The sequence below is a fragment of the Lygodium microphyllum genome, unplaced genomic scaffold (assembly GCF_053477565.2).
Source record: "Lygodium microphyllum isolate KBCC unplaced genomic scaffold, Lygodium_microphyllum_v1.1.10 scaffold_32, whole genome shotgun sequence".
NCBI lineage: Eukaryota > Viridiplantae > Streptophyta > Polypodiopsida > Schizaeales > Lygodiaceae > Lygodium > Lygodium microphyllum.
This window is the reverse complement of record NW_028229515.1, coordinates 4,827,035-4,847,675: the sequence shown is the minus strand read 5'-3', so window position 1 is coordinate 4,847,675 and position 20,641 is coordinate 4,827,035. Positions and strand designations below refer to the sequence as shown.

The window sequence follows — 20,641 nt, the reverse complement described above, 5'->3', positions numbered from 1 at the left end:
GATGTGCTTTCATAACAAGGTTCCTGGCTTTCCATAAATTAGATTTTTATAAGGTATAGCTGGCTGCTCTGTAAGGTTGTGAACAGATTGTGATTCCTGCAGGCTCTATGGGGGAACAGGATTAGGCCTTGTTATATCATCTAGACTTGCTACTGCAATGGGAGGAAAGATGTGGGTAGAGAGTGATGGCATTGAGGATCATGGAAGCACTTTCTGGTTCACAGCAAAATTTCGTTTGCCACCAGCATGCAGCAACTCTTCCAAATTAAACATTGATGAGTTCAAGGATGCGAAAGCACTTGTTGTGGATGACAATCCAACTAGCTTACAAGTATTGGTGAATCTTTTGAAGGTAGACTTAGAAAGGCTCTTTGGTTCCTGTAGCATTTTTCTTGTGGCATGTTATTACTGTTGACTCGTGGATTTTTGCCAGAATTGGGGTGTTAAAGCAGATGGTGTCCAAAGTGTGGAAAGCGCTGTGTTTTCCCTTGAAAGGGCAGCTGAGTCTGGTCAGAAGTATAATGTTGTGTTGCTAGATATGTGGTTAAGTGGGACTGATTCTGTGGAGCTGATTAACCTGCTACGGGAAAGGCCCGATCTAGTTGTGAAGTTGTGTCCTATGCAGACAAGTGAAAGAGGGGATTCTGCAGAGCATCCTCTCAAAGTTGCACGTGAACACTGTCAAGGCCTCAATTCAACAAAGAAAGGTGATGAACTTCAGAATCAAGTACCAAGCATTTCCGCTAAAATTGAGAAAGCTTGCATAACTTCACCTGGTGAAGTGCAAGGACAACATTTGTGTAAAAAACGCCACCTAGGTGCCAACTACACTGCATCGCGGCTTTCTGAAGCCTATTCATTTGATGGTCTGTCCTCCATTATCATGTTAACGTCAGTAAATCATACTGACACAAACAGGTATTACAATGCTCAAGGTCAGAACAATCTTTACTGGTTTCAGTTGTATGTTTCTGTTATTTTCTGTAATGCTTCCTGAATTTTCTTATCAGGTGCAGAGACCTTGGTATTAAAATCCACACATCAAAGCCAGTAAAACGCTCCTTACTTTGGAGGTTGTTACATGCAGCACTAGGTATTCAGGAAAAGTTTCCCATTTTAGAGGTAAGCAGCTTTCAAATCTGATAAATATACATCTTCATTTCTACATGTTTTTAAAAAATCACTATTCATTCTGCAATGGCAGGGTAAAGTCCCAAAAGGTTCAGAAACTCTTGGGAAGAGCCTACATATTTTGGTTGCAGAGGATAACCTTGTGAATCAAAAAGTGGCACTATTGTTGTTGCAAAAATGGGGGCACACAGTAGTTCTGGCTCGAAATGGAGCAGAAGCTGTTGAGCAGACTGCCAAAGAAGCATTTGACCTTGTTTTAATGGATGTAGGTTTCTTCTCTGAGCTTTATAATCAGACTTGCAAATATTTTTAGTGACAAACATGAAACATAAACTGGCTGAAATGTATCTTACCTACTATGAGGCCGAACCAGGTGATATTTTGATGATATAGATGGAATTAGATTGATGTTTCTTCTAAACTGACGAACTTGTTTGTTAAAGAAAAGCCTAATTGTATACATCCATGTGGCTTCTGTAATAGACTGAATGCAGTATCCTTATTACAACACAATGCATGGAATTAAAAACACAACAGTGACACGTTGTGATAGAATACAGTAAATGCATGTGCCTCGTTTTATGGCAAAACACATGTTTTATGCTTGAGGGTTACTGTGTAGCTGTTAAGCTTACTCAACTTTTGGCTTCTGCTAGGTTCAAATGCCTATTTGTGATGGATTTGAAGCGACGCTCAAGATCCGGGAACTGGAAAAAGCTCAAAGCAAGATGAGCACTCCAATTGTTGCAATGACAGCCCATGCTATGTCAGGAGATGGAGATCGGTGTATTGCAGGGGGTATGGACTACTATATTAGCAAACCTCTGAATGCAAAAAAGTTGCAAGAGTTGATACAGAATGTGGCAACTGGTTCTTTTAAGAGGCGTGCCATTGGGTCTGCTTCCAGTTCATCAGTCCCTCTGTGGTAGTCTATTTTGTACCTTCGCTTCTGCCACCACAAAGCAAAAGCCAATCGAGGAGCACAGAATGTATTTTTATAATTATTTATTGATGACTTGAAGTCGTTCATAAAAAGCTGCAGGACCTGCAAATGAGTGGTCACTATTGCAGCCAGGAGTTTTTTGGGGGGAATCTGGGAATACGTTCAAGGATGCCACAGACTTACACCCTCTTGGCAGTATGTTGGGCAATACTTATGATCCTGGTAGCCACGAAGGCTCTGAGATTTTCAAGGTTGATGAAGATTGAACACTAGGGTCATTGTTGTGATCATGATGTAAAACATCTGCTTTCACCTCCTCACTGGTAGGAAAACAATTGTATAGCTGTCTTTGTATATAATGAAGACAAGCTCAATTATTTCAGATTGTGTGTGTTTCAGTATTGGAGTTATCACTTCTTTTAAAAATTTATTACTTGTTTGCATTTTGGGGGGAGGGGCAGGGGAACTCAATTTCTGGCGTGCAAATTTGCAACCTATTACTGTCCTGCGCCCTTCTTTCTAGAAATTATTGGATATTGTGAGGAGACCATACATTAGTTTGGAAGAAGCTACAGCAGTGCAAGATCATACTTTTGGTTGGAAGAACCTAAAAGAGTAATAAGACAGCGTATTGAAGACTGAATATTCAGTTACTTTTGAGGCGCATTAAATTGCAGAAGTGTGCTTTGCTAGGGCTGATGAAATTTGGGTCAATTTTCTTTATTTCAAGGCTGCTTATATGCATGTAAGTTTCATTTGGTCTTGCATTGAAATACAGTGGGGCTCCAAAGTGGTAGCACCGATGGTAAGGGGTAAAGCATCAACGAAGTCTCAGGCTACAACAAAGTTGAAGTGTCTATGAATCTAATGTGGAAGATAATAACCCATGCTCCTTGTGGCATTTGTCCGAGGTGAAGTCCATTACTGACCACGAAAGTCTGTGCTCGTTTTATGCCATTTCTCAACCATGGTTGCTAACCTTGATTCATTCGAGCTTCGGGAACAAAGGAAAACCAAAGCAGCAGGCTTGGCTTTCCTCAAAAGGAACTCTCTTATAAGTAAGGCGAGTAAATCCTATTTCATACTAGTAATGTATTCCATATGTGCCATCTTTCTTGAAATGGCATGTAACAGCTGGACTTGGATGAGGGGTATCAAATGTGAGTACAACTAGATCAAGGAGGTCCTTTTAAGACGCTTGGCACACGCAAGGTTAATTGACTTGGGTGTTGACTAGCAAACAAGATGTTTCATCATGTCCATGTGTAGGTCAACTAAACGGTGGGCTCCATTGATCAAATGCCGAAAAGAGGAGAAAGAAACATAAGAACCATGAACTATAGAGAGTTACAACCTATTGTCATCTTGGATAGTACTCTCACTTTTTAGGCTGTGTTCCTCGATAATGGGAATCTTTGAGTCCCACTTTCAATGTTGATTTTTAGAGCTACATGGACTCACACATATTTCACATGTGTGCCCTTACTCCAAGGTGCTTCTAGAATCAAGTGATGTGATGCTTTAATAATGATTACTACCAATGTGCAAGGTCATGGTTTGTGTTTGAACTACTATTGACCTTTAAAACAAGAGAACTAAAGAGGCCATGCATGAATAAGCAACGTGTAATCAATATGAGGACATAATTGGATAATGGTCTTCATAAAGAAGTGTTTTGTTTGTAGTCTCACTTTGAAGTCATAGATAAAACAATGGAGTTGCAATAGAGTCATTTATTCATGTAAAAGTAAAGTCGCATCCAAGTTGAAAATATTAAAATACAAATATTTTTCTACAAATGCTAAAATAGTGTGAAAGCGAACTAATTTTGAGTTGTGGATATCTTCATAAGGGAGTGTTTTGTTTGTAGTATTACTTCAAAGTATACACAACAATCAACTTGAGGAGACTATTAATATAAAACCACTCAAGTATCCTTAGTGAATGTACTCTTGCAACAAGTAAAGGAGTCCCTTAAAGCAATTACACATAATGTGCATACCAAGTGTATGAGAAGCATGTCTTGTGTGCACCTCAAAGCTCCACTTGACTTGAGTCTTCAAAGCGTCTAGCTCATCATGAGCATTTTCAGCAATTAGTATATCGTCAATATATAAGACCAAGATAATAAGACTACCATCATGGGCATTCTTTGTGTAAAGACATCGAACCATAGCGCTGTAAGTATAGGATTGTGAATGCATGGTATTTAACGTATGATATCATTCTCTAGGTTCTTGCTTAAGCTCATAAAGACTCCTGCTTAACTACATGGAGGCGTTCCCTACCCTTTTCCACAATGCCCTAAGGCTATTGCATATAGACATTCTCATGCAAATCCCCATATAGAAAATCCGTCTTAATATCCATCCAATACAAGTCTAGATCTAACTATGCAACCAAAGCTAAAACCAATCAAGGGATAGTCATCTTGACTATTGAAAGAAGATCTCATCAAAATCAACTTCCTTTTTCTATTTTAAATCCTTTGCAACCAATCGAGCCTTATATATTGGCTTAGCGTGACTAGGGGTGCTTTTCAGCTTATATAGCCACTTGCATGGCAATGCATATTGTCCATTAGGTAAGGAAATCGAATTCCAAGTATCATTCTTCTGTAGTAAGTTGAATTGTATAGCCCTCTCTTAAGATGAATTCTCACCTCTATGTATAGCCGCCTCATAAGTAAGGGAGTCATCGGAATCTACCATCATGAAATAATGCATAGTGGGCTCATAGAGATGAGGATGATGTGAGGCTCTGGTAAAGCATTCCAAGAGTGGTTGAGTCAGTTATCTAATTGGGATTGGTTGTACAATAACACGAGGCTCCTCTTGAAAGATTATCCTGTGTATCTCAATTATCTACTCAGTTTGCTTATGCATATTTTCCACATGAAACACATCATGATGGCTAACTTTTCTAGCCTTAGATCTCAAAGACAATAGTCCATTTCACATGCATCACTATATCCAAGAAAGATACATTTGACAGACTTGGGATCCAAGTATTTCTACTTCATTTGGGAATATGGCAGAATGCCTCGCATCCAAAGATTCACGAGTGTGCATATAAGGGAGATTTATCGAATCATATCTCCTCAATAACTCTACCACTAAGAGTACTATATGGGGATCTATTAATTAAGTGGACTGCAGTAGTAACTATCTCATTTCAAAATGTATTATGTAAGCCTAGTGTCTTGACATTTGCTTGAGTATATTGTTTCATTTAAACCACCCTACAATGACTCTAAAAAACTTACACAATTTTTCATATCAAGTATCTCATTGTCATATTCAACATCCTACATTAATAAAACCTTTTAAGAAAATAAATAATAATATAAATCATTAAGAATATAATTCATGTTGTCAAACTTAATATAAGGCTAAAATTGCATTATATATATAGCATTGAAAACATTCACATATTTTTTCTTTGTCTACAAACTATTCATCTATAAGAAATGAAAATTGTTATTATAAAGAGATTCTCTCAAAGAAAGTTGCTAGATATAACTTAAAAATATTACTTCTAATGATAAATCACCAATGCCAATAATTTTACATACATGATCATCTCCTAGGCATATTGAACCAAAAATGGTACATCAAGTATAGAACCAAATGTGATGCAAGGGCATACGAAAGCAAGCCCCCAAATCAAGCAACCGACATTGAGAGAATATTGACTCACTATTAATCAATTTTGTGGCACCAAGTAGGATAATGCTAATCAAGTGTGATATGTGAGTTTACATAACATGCTATGGCCCAATAGTAGTTTGAAGCCAAGGATACATTTCATAACCACACTAAAGTATGTTTGGCTCAAATGCCATTTGGCTCATTTGGGTATTGGATAACCATTTGATGCAACCATCTTCCATTGAAACTTAGAGCACATTGATAATTACATGGAATTTACTATTCCATCCTCACATTAAGTGTATTGAGATACATTTATCATTACATCAAGGAGAGACTCTTTAGTATCTACAAGAGGAGAGATCAACTTGGCTTATGTGTCAACATAGGATAATCTTACAAATCTTTTCACAAAGACATTATCACGTGAGAAGTTTAAAGATTTTCACAAGCTTTGGGCTTATTTTTTTTAAGTGGATTGATCTTCATCTCTACCCATCGTGCTTAGTACTTTCCTACACAAGAAGCTCTTGTTCATTACATCATTCTAGAAGGGAGTTGTTGCAATCTTTTTGTAATCATACATGTGAACACACTTAGGACCAGTATAGCACTTTTTTCCCTTACGAGATCCCCCCCTCCCCCCCCGGAATGTTGATTGACCATCAATCAACTATGTGGTATAAGTGAAGAAGAAACATAAATATAATAATGTGAATTGTACTTCAATGCATTTATCTCCTCAATCTTGATAGCGGACTTACTAATATATTGATAATTAGATATCTTAACATCTTGCTGCAACTTTTCTTTGTCTTTTTCATGCCTATCCTGTGCATCTCATGGCATATGGTCACCTGCTGTCCACAATAATGACAAGTAAGAGAAGACTTAGGACCATGGGATTTACTATAACCCTATCCACAAGGTCTAGACTTAGATCTATCCTAGTAGGTCTCTACCACAACGATCATAATAGCCTCTAGTATTATCCTTGCCTTTAATTGTAAGAGCTTGAGAAGCATGGGTTGAATCAACATTCTTCTTGTTCACTTTCTTAGTAAGTAAAATTTTCTCTACATCTAAGCATTTAAAACCATGATCGAGATCATTAGTGCTAATCGAAATATGAAATATATCCCAAGGCTCAAGAAGAGTAACAAGAAAAAACATAAACTTTATGTGATCAAAGATAATCTTTTGTGATATGAGCTAGCTTTGCAAATATCATAAAACTCATTCAAATGAGTTGACATAGAAGTACATTCCTTCATAGATAGTCCACAAGCTTGTTGAGCCATTATAACAATGAAGCACAGCTTTTCTTATTACAAAGATCGCATATCTTCTCTCAAAACTATCATGCACCACCTTTAGTCTCAATGGTATTAAGTATAATTTCTTAGACAAAGCGACAATGATAGTGGACTTGCATGGATCATCAAGGTCATCCCAAGTGTCAGCATCGATATCTTCTACCTTTAAGCCTTTGCATTTCAATGGCTTGACTCACTTCTTTTACACAATAACTTCTCATATCTAGGTTTTCCAATAGTTAAAGTTATTGCCATCTAACTTCTCAATGTTAAAGATAGCTCTATCCCTAGAAGCATTGGAAACACTTGCCATCATGATTGCAAAATAAGAGAGAGCGGGATGTTGTAATAATTGTAAAACCACCCTAGAGCCAAAAATGAATGCAATAGGAGAAGAACAACTGAATTTATTGTTGTTCATAAAGGAGAAATATTAGAGTGCTTAAACCAACTGTCTACTCTCAGTAAAATAGATCAAAACTAAATTTCAACAATGTTGTCCATAAAACTGCAATGAATAATGAGGCAACTATAGGCAAATGTCCAAAATAAAGTGCTCCCACTGCCAGGGAAGTCCAAATAGAAACAAAACTTACACTACAACTAGTAGTGTGTCCAAGAAAGAGCATGCAACTCCACGTACCAAATACTATCAGAGAATCCAAAAGTGTCAGATACATATTCATTCCAATGAAAGGGTAACCAAGTACATGAGCTAATTGTACCTAAGAGATCTCCAAACAATGATGAGATCTACCAAACTACAACCAACTCACCACTCATAAATAATGGAGTTCAGTGCATAGTGAAGCATGTATCCATGATTAACAATCTATCTAACATGAGGATGTATCGTGTACCCAAATATCAGACAAAGATAAGCCAAAATGATCAATGACTACAAGGATAAGCTCTGCATAAACCAATTACCATACATATAGATCCCACGAGCTCCAAAGGCCAAGTTGTACAATACAAGACAGAAAATACTCCCACTAAAAGCAAAGATGAGCATTAAAGACCAAATCAGGCTCAATGTATATGTAATTTTTCATCTTACATGCATGGGAAACTAAGGGAAAACTATTAGCCTACAACTAGTTATTAATGAACACTATGACTAAGTAATTAAAGATCTCGATATCATTGGATGTATAGAAAGAGACTTTGGAATGATTAAATTGGGCTTCAAATTGTTTAAAATTGTGTGTTCATGTTACTTATTTACTTGTTGAAAATTTAACTAGTTAGATTGTGTTGTGGTTGGATATATCATGAAACTTTTCTACTTTGAATTGTTGCATCATTCATAGAAGGCCTAAAAAATACTCTGGTGTTTTTCAGGGTTTTTATCGGTAGGAAGCCATGGCTAGTTGGGAATTTAACTAGCTAGTCAAATCATGTTGTGGTTGGCTGTTTCAAGAAAATTGTGTACTTTGAATTGTTGCATCAATTGATGAAGGCCTAAAATTTATCACAACTCAACATTAATCCAGATACCCTATGGGTCTCCCCATGGCTATTTAAGGGGATTTTCTTGGCATATTTGTGCATATTTAAGATCATGCTAAAATTGTTGGTTTTGGACCATATTCCTATTGAAGTTATTTGATTCGTCAAGTGTTTGAATGCTTATAAATTAGGAATATCTTGATTACTTAGTGAGTTTTTTGAGTTTCTACTAAACCAATTGACCAAAGCAGAAAAGAGCCTTACCACCACTAAAGTGACTATCGATATAACTTCTTATGACATACACATTGGACACTCTTATCATTATTTCCCTAGTAGCTACTTACACACTACCTCAATGTTGAGATATCGAGCTCCACTCGTGATACGCCAGGGTGACCGTTGTGTATTTATGTCACCGACTTGTCAGTTGCAGACGCGGTTGGTACACCGCTCATGAATAATAGCTAGATGACAGCTATCCTTATCTACTCTAGTTCGTGGCTCAGTTAGTATGCCACCTTAGTTAGTTGAGTTTGGTTTGAGACCCATATATAGGGTTCTTCTATTTCTTTGTACTTGAGTTCTTTTGGCTTACACAACTAAGAAGAGGAAAACTGTTTTCAACCTCCACCCTTGTGTGTCTTCCCCCATTGTGCAAGCAAGAAAGCTATAAGTGAGACTCCTTCCTTCTCTCCCACAATCTTGACATGGTATCAGAGCCTTGTTCGTGGTAAGGAGCTCAAGAAAGCAAGCCAAGCTCGCGGTGTTCTGGTAAGAGGAGCAGTGTTGCTTTCATTTTCTGTTTTGGGAGCAGATCACCCTTCTCTTGGTAGCCCTTGTTTTTTTGATTTGAGGCCATTTCGGGGCCTGTTTTGGAGGCGGAAGTTTTCTGCACGCACTCAGAAAAAGGCCTAGTTTTATGCTGTGCAGCCACTGTTCTATAGGTCGGTGAAAAGTTACTGTAGAAATTGCATCGTATGCTTGTGCACAGAGACATTGGGAGTTACAGAATCATCCCTGTTGCCTGTTGATGCAAAATCGTCACTAGGAAGTGACTGTCTGGTCAAATACCACTTTCGCCAGTTTTGCAGATTTTCCCTTGTGAGGGTGAAGCTGTGTTTTTTGCAGTGACAGAATTTTTTGCAGTCTTCTGTAATGGCATCTGATTCTCTTTCACAGATTGTCACTGAAAAGCTTGACAAGAACAACTTCCAAGCATGGAAGTTTAGAATGACGAATTTCCTTATGGGAAAAGGATATTGGGAATTTGTTGCAGGAAATGAAGAAGAACCAGTTCTTCCTGATGTTCCCAATCAACAGCAAATGCATGCATTTAAAGCATGGCATGAGAGAGCCAGGAAAGTTATGTATTGGCTGTCTATCAGCATTTCAGACTCTATGATTGTGCATATTCAGGATGCAAGTACGCCAAAGGAGGCATGGGATACTTTGTCAAAAATGTATAGCACAAATACGCAAGCCAGGAAAATGCAGCTCAAGCAAGAGTTGCACAATGTGCAAAGAGAAAATATGAGCATCAACGACTACCACATGAAGGTGAAGAAGATTGCAGATGCACTTGCTTCCATTGGGTCACCAGTGGAAGATGATGATTTAGTTTCTGTGACCTTGAATGGTTTAGGAAAGGATTATGCACAGTTTCGGACATCCATTTCAGTTCGTGAAAGATTTCCTGATTTTGAGGAGTTGATTGCTCTTCTAATTTCTGAGGAGTAGAGAAATTGTGGTGCATCTTCTTCAGGAGGAACTTCAAAAGAAGCTGTCTTCTACTCAAATGCTGGAAGAGATAGAGGCAGAGGTAGAGGAGGCCGATTTGGAGGCCGTGGTAGAAATCAGAATATGCAGCAAACTCAAGAAAACCAGTCCTATGGAGGAGGACGTGGTAACTCTAGAGGCAGGGGGAGCCAAAGAGGTCGTGGTGGATGGCAAAGAGGTCAAAATGCAAACAGTAATGTTGAATGCTACTACTGTGGTAAAATGGGTCATATGGCTAAAGACTGCTATAAAAAGCAGAATGACATCATGAATGGAAAACTGCAACAAGGGAATTATGCATCTTCTAGCAGACAGGGTGATGACAGAAATGAGCATTTGTTCATGGTGCAGCACATGAACAATTCTGTGACAAGTGCAGAAGAAAGCAATGATGTATGGTATGTTGACTCAGGTGCATCAAACCACATGATAGGTCATGCAGAATGGATGGAGGATGCAAGGAAAATGGAAAAACCAGGATTTGTGGAGACTGGTGATGATACTGCACATCCTATTGTGCAGATTGGAAAAATTCCCTTGTCTATGCAGGATGGGAAAAAGAAATACATGTCCGATGTATTTCATGTCCCGAATATCACCAAGAATCTGGTTTCTGTCAGTCAAATGGTTGAGCAGGGCTTGCAGGTCAGATTTAATCCTCATGGATGCTTTGTTGAGGATATAAAAAATAAAGTTCGCTTGATAGCAAAAGGAAAGAAGAAGGGCAGAATGTTTACATTGGATGCAGACATGTCTGAATTGAGTGCAGCAATGTTTGCACATGGGACCGGTGTAGTTGCAGATATTGATATCTGGCATAAACGCATTGGTCATGTTAATGTACAGCGACTTAAATCAATGCAGGCCCAAAATATTGTTGCAGGATTGCCAAAATTCAAGGTTGCAGAAATGCATAAGGTATGTGAAGCCTGTCAGTTTGGAAAACAGGCAAGGAAACCATTTCCTAGACATGTTCAAGAGAGTGAGAAGCCATTGGAATTAATCCACTTTGATGTGTGGACTACTAAAGCTGCATCTCTTGGAGGCTGTCATTATTTTGTCACTTTTATTGATGACTATAGCAGAAAAGTTTGGGTGTATTTTATGAAAAAGAAAAGTGAAGTTTTTGGGCATTTCAAAACCCTTAAAGCTATGGCTGAAAAAGAAACAGGTCTGCAAATAAAATGCCTAAGGTCAGATGGAGGGGGAGAGTACCTCTCAAATGAGTTTGCAAAGTTCTTGCAGGAGCATGGCATAAAGCAGTAATATTCATGCAGTTATACCCCACAACAAAATGGAATTGCAGAAAGGAAAAACAGGCATATTGGAGAGGTATCTCGTGCCATGCTCAATGAAAAAGACTTGCCAGATTTTTATTGGGCTGAAGCAGTTGCTACAGCAGTCTATATAATGAACAGGACTCCCACTGCAGCAATACATGGGATGACTCCAGAGGAGAGGTATACTGGTAGAAAACCAGATATTTCTCATTTGAAAATTTTTGGTTGCATTGCCTATGTACATGTGCCAGATGAGTTGAGATCCAAGTTGGATCCAAAAGCTGAGAAGTGCATCTTTATTGGTTACTCTCTGCAGCAAAAAGGGTATAGATGCTATAACCCTTCTACTCGTAAGTTTACAGTGAGCAGAGATGTTGTTTTTGATGAGATGAGTAGCTGGTATAAACCAGTAAATGTGATTGATGATGTAGATGCACAAAATGGTAATGCTGCACAGAATTCACAGCAGCAGTCACAAAATATTCGTGGACCTGGAGCGTCCTCTAGCAGTGGTTCACATTCTTCGCCATGGACAGGCAGATTGAGATCAGGAGAATCTTCTCAAAGCAATGCAGATAGTGGTATGCAGGTATCACGAAAAGGAAAAGAGAAGGTTGATCAGCCCATGTTTGATGTGAATGCAGGTCACTCTTATGTGGATGGTGAATCCAGTGGCTCAGAACAAAGCATTGATGATGAATTGGGTATTCCTTCTATTGTTACACCTGGAGTAAGGAAGACCAGGGATGTTTTGAGAGCACCTGGGAGTGAGCCTACTTTGCGCAGGTCTACGAGAGCTAGGTATCCTGTGGATAGGCTGAAATATGATGGATTTACAGCCATTTACTATGCATATATGGTCAAAGTGATACAGGAACCAGAACCCACTTCTTTTGAGGAAGCCATGGGAAAAGAAAAATGGGAGAAAGCCATGGATGAAGAAATGGATGCCTTGGAAGCAAATACTATATGGGAATTGGTACCTTTGCCTAAATGTAAAAATGCAATTGGCTGTAAGTGGGTTTATAAGGTGAAGCACAATGCAGATGGTTCTGTGAACAGATACAAGGCAAGATTAGTAGTCAAGGGGTATGCACAAACATATGGCATTGACTATGAAGAAACATTCAGTCCGGTTGCAAGAATGGCAACCGTAAGAGCAGTCATTGCTATGGCTGCATCAAAGGGATGGTCTTTACATTAGATGGATGTAAAGAATGCCTTCTTGCGTGGTGATTTGCAAGAAGAGGTCTATATGGAGCAGCCACCAGGTTATGTGCATGCTGTTCATCCTGAGTTTGTTTGCAGGTTGAAGAAAGCCTTGTATGGCTTGAAGCAAGCACCTAGAGCATGGTCTGACAAGATAGGACAGTATCTTGTCACTATTGGCTTTCAGATTTCCAAGGCAGATTTCTCACTTTATGTGAGAACAACAGAGAAAGGTATTATGCTACTTGTCATTTATGTTGATGATTTGATTATGACAGGTGACAGTGCTGAAGATATCCTTCATGTGAAAATGCTATTGAAGCAGAAGTTTGAGATGAAGGATTTGGGAGAGCTGCGTTATTTCTTGGGCATTGAGGTGATTAGATCACCAAGTGGGATACAGCTCTTGCAGAGGTAGTATGGATTGGACATGCTGTCCAAATATGGGATGACAGGCTGTAAGCCTATTTCAGTTCCTTTGGAGCAGAATGTGAAGCTGAGCACAGATGCAGGTGAGCTTCTAGAAGACCCTACTATGTACAGACGCATAGTAGGAAGTTTGATTTATATGACTATTACCAGGCCAGATTTGAGCTATGCTGTTGGATTGGTAAGTCAGTTTATGCAGGCTCCAAGGAAACCACATTTGGATGCGGCTAGACGCATACTCAGGTATGTGACGTCCACATTGCAGTATGGACTATTTTATGAGACTGGGGTTCAGATACAGTTGCATGGATACACTGATGCTGATTGGGCTGGTAGTATTTCTGATAGACGATCTACCAGTGGATATGTGTTCTCTTTTGGGAGTGCTGCAGTCACTTGGAGCAGCAAGAAACAGCCTACAGTTGCCTTGTCGAGCACAGAGGCTGAGTACAGGGGTGCAGCAATGGCTGCATGTGAGGTAGCTTGGTTGCATAAGCTACTTTATGATATGCATCAGTCTACAGATGGACCAGTTGTCATTTATTGTGACAACATGAGTAGTATACACTTGGCAAATAACCCAGTCTATCATGCTAGAACAAAGCACATTGAGGTGCATTATCACTATGTGCGAGAGAGGGTTTTACTAGGTCTTATTGATCTAGTTTATGTCAGCACAGAGGATCAGGTAGCTGACATATTCACGAATGCATTGGGCGCAGAGAAGCTACGCAAGTTCAGAGACCTGCTTGGTGTGCAGGAATTGGGATTGAGCTCGAGGGGGAGTGTTGAGATATCGAGCTCCACTCGTGATACGCCAGGGTGACCGTTGTGTATTTATGTCACCGACTTGTCAGTTGTAGACGCGGTTGGTACAGCGCTCATGAATAATAGGTAGATGACAGCTATCCTTATCTACTCTAGTTCATGGCTCAGTTAGTATGCCACCTTAGTTAGTTGAGTTTGGTTTGAGACCCATATATAGGGTTCTTCTATTTCTTTGTACTTGAGTTCTTTTGGCTTACACAACTAAGAAGAGGAAAACTGTTTTCAACCTCCACCCTTGTGTGTCTTCCCCCATTGTGCAAGCAAGAAAGCTACAAGTGAGACTCCTTCCTTCTCTCCCACAATCTTGACACTCAAGAGCATCCAACATGTTGAAGGAGGCCCTTGTGTTGCGTTTACTTGATCCACATTGTTGTCCACACACACCTTGAGTTTACCTAAATCCACCCAACTTGAGTGCTTCCTCAAGCCACACCAAGAATACCTTGAGTTGTGTTTCCATAGCCCCCACTTCAACTTGATATATAAACTTGGATTTGTTCCTCACAAGATAGGCATTGCCATTTCACACCTAAGTGCGCAATCTTAGGTCATCTTCATGTGACCTCCAACACCTTGAACTACTTTCTCATACTCACTACGAGTTGGGTTGATCTTTATCATGAGTTACTACTTGTGGGAGTTGTGTTGAGAATATCATTTTCCTTAAAAGACTCCTACCTCAAGTAGGCAAGGCACACTTTCACCTCAAGCACTTTCTTAAAAGTCAAACAAAAAGCAACCCTAAGAAGGAAAAGGATGAGTTTTTCCCTCATGGGCATAGTGCTTCAAACTCAAGGCTCTTGTGGCTCTTATCAATGTTATCATATCTCCTTTCTCTTAGTCATCATGGACTTCTTGTACCTTGATGTATCATCATCTAGCCCTCATCATCATTGCCTCCTCAAGCTACTTACCCTCAACCTTACATTGTTGCTGCCTCAGAAAACTAAACCATCAAGAGTATTACTAGTATCATCGTCACTACCGTTATCTCCATCATCTTCTCCATCACCATCCTCATCATTACCATCATCTTCAACATCATCATTTGAATTTCTAGTGTTGTGTTCAACCTCATCTTTTGCATCATCACCTCAATGGCCATCGTTGTCTTCAGGACCTCCTTATTGAGTTGCAACCTTGAGCTCAAGATCACACCAAACCTTACCCTAGTTGTCACTTTGACTTACTTGCTACCTCAAGTATAACCTTTGACACCTTAGGTAGCCGAGTTGTGGTCCCTACACCTAGCACACCACCTCAAGTAGAGGACTCCCATCCCCTTGTCTCAACTTGGGCTAACGATAGATACTGTTAAAAATTTTTGAACCTTGTATATGCATGCACATGGAAGCATAGTGGTAGTTGTGATTGCCCAAGAGGAGATAGGGTGTTGAATGCTTGGAGGCACAATTTTTTTTTCCCCAAAAGTTGTCCAAGCACAAGCCTATAAACCAAAAACAAATGGCACGAATGGGGGAACCCATGTGTGAATTTACCCACATTGCTCAACTTGAGGCACCCTACCCTAATCATCACCTCGACCTAGCTACCACCTTCATCAAGGGTGATTACCTTGATTGTGACATCAAGGTCACCATCTTAACCACCTCAACCTCGTAGAGAGGGCCACCATGCTATCATCTTGATGTATCCTAGCCACACATTGTCTCATCACCTATCTCAAGTATGGTTTGCAAAAAGACAAAAATCTAACACAATTAGGAGAATAAGTGCAAGCTATAAGATTTGGAAAAAGCAAGCATCCTGTATCCAAATATTGGACAAAGATCAACCACAATGATCAATGATTGCAAGGATAGGCTCTGCATAAACCAATTACCATATATAGAGATCCCATGAGCTCTAAATTCCAAGCTCTATGATATAGAACTTAAAACACTCCCAAAATAAGAAAATTGGAGTATCTAAGAGCAAAACAAGCTCAATATGCATGGGAAACTAAGGGCACACTATCAACTTACAACTAGTTATTAATGATCGCTATGACTAAATATTTAAAGATCCTAGTATCATTGCATGTCTAGAAAGAGACTTTGTAATGATTAAATTGGGCAATTAAAATTGTTTGAAAATGTGTGTTGATATTAGCTAATTACTTATATTTATCGGATGATGGTATATGTATGAGTGTATATGGTATATCGAGAAGCTAGCAACAACTAGCTAGGTTGAGGATTGCATTGGTTGAGAGATTTTGTGACTCAAGTAAAATCAATGAATTACTAAGGATTACTGAATATTTTCTGTACATGCATTGAATTATCTGATTTTATGTTTTATTTGATCATAAGTGTTGCACAAGGTTTACCCTAAACTAGCTAGTCCAAAATTTAACTAGTTAGATTACGTTGTGGTTCGATATATGACGAAAATTTTCAACTTTGATTTGTTATATCAGTCATCATAGAAGGCCTAAGAACTACTCTAGTCATTGTTTTTCAAGGTTTTTATCTATAGGAAGCCATGGTTAGTTAGGGATTTAATAGTAGCTAGTCAAATCACGTTGTGGTTAGATGTTTCTAGCAGATTTTGTACTTTGAATTGTTGCATCAGACGTTCAAAGCCTAAAATTTGATTAGTGTTTTTTAGGGGTTTTGTTAGCAAGAAACTGTGACTCTCCAACCACAATTGTAGCCCATCTATAGAGCTTGACTAGCTCTTGCCTTGATCACACCACCTACACTATTTGGGGTGCCAATAGAAGATATTTTTAGGGGGACTAAAGGACCATTACAATTAAAAATTTTATTATCAATTTCTTGGTTTTAGGTGTAATGCGTTTGGGATTTAACATTTCACATTTCAAAATTAATCCAAAGATCCACAAGTCTACCTTGGACTATTAAAGGGGATTTTCTTGACATAATTTGTGCATATTTAAGCTTAGGGTAAAATTGTTGGTTTTTTACCATATTTGTGTCGGAGTCCTTTGATGTGTCGAATGCTCTAAGGCTTATAACTCACAATTATCTTGATTATTTTGCTGAGTTTTTGGACTTTCTACTAAAGAAATTGGCCAAACCCAAAAAGAGCCTTACCACCATTGAAGTGACTTCTAATATACCTTCTTATGACATACACATTGGATGCTCTGATCACTATTTTCCTAGCAGCTACTTACCTACTATGTCAAGGGCATCCAAAATACATTGAATTACTTGCAACTGACTATTTTGAGTTGTGCCATATGAATCTCCACATTTAGAGGTGAGGAGACCCTTGTGTTGAGTTCCAAGTGCTTATAGTTGATCCACATTGTTGTCCGCACACACCTTGAGTTTACCTAAATCCACGCAACTTCAGTGCTTCCTCAAGCCACACCAAGAATACCTGGAGTTGTGTTTCCATAGCCCCCACCTCAACTTGATATATAAACTTGGATTTGTTCCTCATAAGATTTGGTCCATATGCCTTGCCATTTCACACGTAAGTGCATGATCTTAGGTCATCTTCATGTGACCTGCAACATTACCTTGAGTTGACCGATATCTCCCACCTACCTTAAACTACCTTCTCATACTAACTACGAATTGGGTTAATCTTCATCATGAGTTACTACTTGTGGGAGTTGTGTTGAGAATATCCTTTTCCTTAAAAGACTCCTATCTCAAGTGGTAAGGCACACTCTCACCTCAAGCACTTGCTTAAAAGTTGAACGAAAAGCAACCCTAAAAAGGAAAAGGGCAAGTTTTTCCCTCTTGTCCATAGTGCTTCAAACTTGAGGCCCTTGTGGCTCTTATTAGTGTTATCATCTCGTCCTTTCTCTTAGTCATCAACTCGTCATACCTTAAGGTATCATCGTCTAGCCCTCATCATCATTGCCTCCTCAAGCTACTTACCCTTAACCTTACATTGTTGTTGTGCCTCGAGCAAACAGCTATCAAGAGTATTACCACTATCATCATCACTACCATAATCTTCATCATCATCTCAATTTCTATCCTCATCATCGGCATCATCTTCAACATCATCATCTCAATTGGTATTGTTGTCTTCAACCTCATCCTTAGCATCATCTTCTCAATGGTTGTTATTCTTTTTAGCACCTCCACATTGAGTTGCCACCGCAATATCACACCCACTAGTTGTCACCTTGACTTGCCACCTCAAGTATAACCTATACCACCTTAGTGTGACTAGTTGGCCCCTACACCTAGCACACCGCCTTGAGGAGGGGACCACTTCAAGCCCATCCCCTTATCTCAACTTTGACTGATGATAGATACACAATGTTACAAATTGGTGAACCCATTTTTCCATGGATGCACATGTAGGCATAGTGGTAGCTGTGATTGCCAAGGAGGAGACAGTTTTCCCACAAGATATCCAAGCATAGGCCCAGAATAACTGGCAATAAACGGTATGCATGGGGGGACCCATGTGTGACTCTATCCACATTGCTCAACTTGAGGCACCCTACCCTAATCGACCTAGCTACCACCTTCATAAAGGGTGACTACCTTGATTGTGACATCTAGTCCACCATCTTAATCACACCGAACCCATGGAGAGGGCCACCATGCTATCATCTTGATATATCCTAGCCACACATCTCACCACCTATCTTGAGTAGGGTTTGTAAAAAGACAAAAGGCTAACATAATTAGACAAACAAGTGCAAGATACATGATTTGGAAAAAGCAAGCATCTTGTATCCAAATATCAAACAAAGATTAGCCACAAAGATCAATGATTGCAAGGATAAGTGGATAAGCTCTGCATAAACCAATTACCATATATAGAGATCCCACGAGCTCCAAAGGTTAAGCTCTACAATACAGAACATAAAATACTCCCAGTGGAAGAAAACTGGAGTATTAGAGAGCAAAACAAGTTCTATGTATATGTAAATTTTCATCTTACATGCATGGCAAATGGCTCTCAGCCTACAACTAGTTTTTAATGACCACTATGACTAAGTAATTAAAGATCCTAGTATCATTGCATGTATAGAAAGAGACTTTTGAGTGATTAAATTGGGCTTCAAAATGGTTTGAAAATGTGTGTTTATGTTAGTTATTTACTTATTTTTATGGGATGATGGCATATGCATGAGTGTATACGTGTCGAGTGTTCTAAGGCTTATAACTTAGGATTATCTTGATTACTTAAGTTTTTGACTTTTTGCTAAAGCAGTTAACCAAAGCAGAAAAGAGCCTTGCCACCACTAAAGTGAATATTGATACACCTTCTTACGACCTACACATTGGATGCTTCGACCATAACTCCCTAGCAACTACCTAGCCACCACCTCAAGGGCATCCAAAATACCTTAAATTTCTTGCAACCGACTACCTTGAGTTGTGCCATATGGCTCTCCATATCTAGAGGTGAAGGAGACCCTTGTGTTGGGTTGCAAGCACTTATACTTGACCCACATTCTTGTCCACACACACACCGTGAGTTTACCTCAAGCCACCCAAAAAATTTGATAAGTTTTTTTAAGGGCTTTAATTAGCAAGAAACCATGACTGTTCAACCACAATTGCAGCCCATCGGTAGAACTTGACTAGCTCTTGCCTTGATCGCATTGCCTACATTATTTTGGGGTGCCAATAGAAGATATTGTTAGAGGGACTAAAGGGCCATTACAATTTACGTTTTTATTTGCAGTTTCTTGGTTTTTAGGGCTATTGCCTTTGGTTTTTAACATATCAAGAGATCCAATGGGTCTTTCCTAGGTCTATCTAAGGGAATTTTCTTGACATAATTTGTGCATATTTAAACTCAGGCTAAAGTTGTTGGCTTTGGACCTTATTCCTATTGAAGTCACCTTTCAATCGACTCTACCATTTGGATCACCCATTGAATCCTTGTTCTCCACCCCATCCATTCAATATGTATATACTATCTAATTTAGATCCATCCAATTGTGATCTAACCTTGAACTCAAATCCACATTTGGACTAGGATGACCCATTAGGATCGAGACATTTCTCACTCTAGTCAAGTCAAGGTAGGGTTTCTAGCAATGGAGAGAGGAAAAAGAGAAAGATATAGGAGCACAGAGACAACACCCATGAGGATGAGGGAGTGGAATGCTTAGAGCCCATTCATACCTCATGAGTCTAAAAGGAGAAGAGAAATGAAAGAGACTTTGTGTGGATTTTATTTTCCATGGAAAGGATTTGTACCACACTTCTCAAATACTTTTTATACTTTAGAGGAAACTCATTGTGCATTCGAGTTGTGCCATGGATCCAAGTAGTTGAAGGACTTCAAAGAAAAAGCCTTCAAATTCAATTTGACCCAATTAAGATGATATTTGAAATAAGGCTAACACTACAAATGAATAGAGAAATATTGAAATAAATGTAGCACTTGAATAGAGGGTTCAAATGTAGCATTCTAATGTGCAACTTTCTGTCGAGTGTTCTAAGGCTTATAACTCAGGATTATCTTGCTTAGTTAATGAGTTTTTTGAGTTTCTACTAAAGAAATTGACCAAAGTGCAAAAGAGCCTTGCCACCACTGAACTAACTACTGATATATCTTCTTATGACCTACACATTGGATGCTTTGGCCATTATTTCCCTAGTAGCTACTAGTGCACCACCTCAAGGGCATCGAAAATGCCTTGAATTGCTTGCAAATGATTAT

The 20,641-nt window shown here is 39.1% G+C and overlaps 1 protein-coding gene across 2 annotated transcripts in view; it reads left to right on the top strand.

The window, feature by feature from the left end:
* LOC148009238 (uncharacterized) overlaps positions 1–3,772 on the top strand; it is a 145,226-nt gene extending 141,454 nt beyond the window's left edge. The window contains exons 10-15 of one of the 2 annotated variants that reach the window (XR_015689860.1): positions 103–352; positions 434–918; positions 1,011–1,122; positions 1,205–1,396; positions 1,788–2,397; positions 2,536–3,772. Coding sequence is in view for 1 of the 2 variants with exons in the window: in XM_087673652.1 (XP_087529778.1) it covers positions 103–352; positions 434–918; positions 1,011–1,122; positions 1,205–1,396; positions 1,788–2,060 (1,312 nt within the window). In the remaining variant the exon portion in view is untranslated. Of the gene's footprint in view, positions 1–102; positions 353–433; positions 919–1,010; positions 1,123–1,204; positions 1,397–1,787; positions 2,459–2,535 lie in introns of those variants that run through there. The other variant, XM_087673652.1, reaches the window with a different exon arrangement.
* Positions 3,773–20,641: the final 16,869 nt, after the last annotated feature.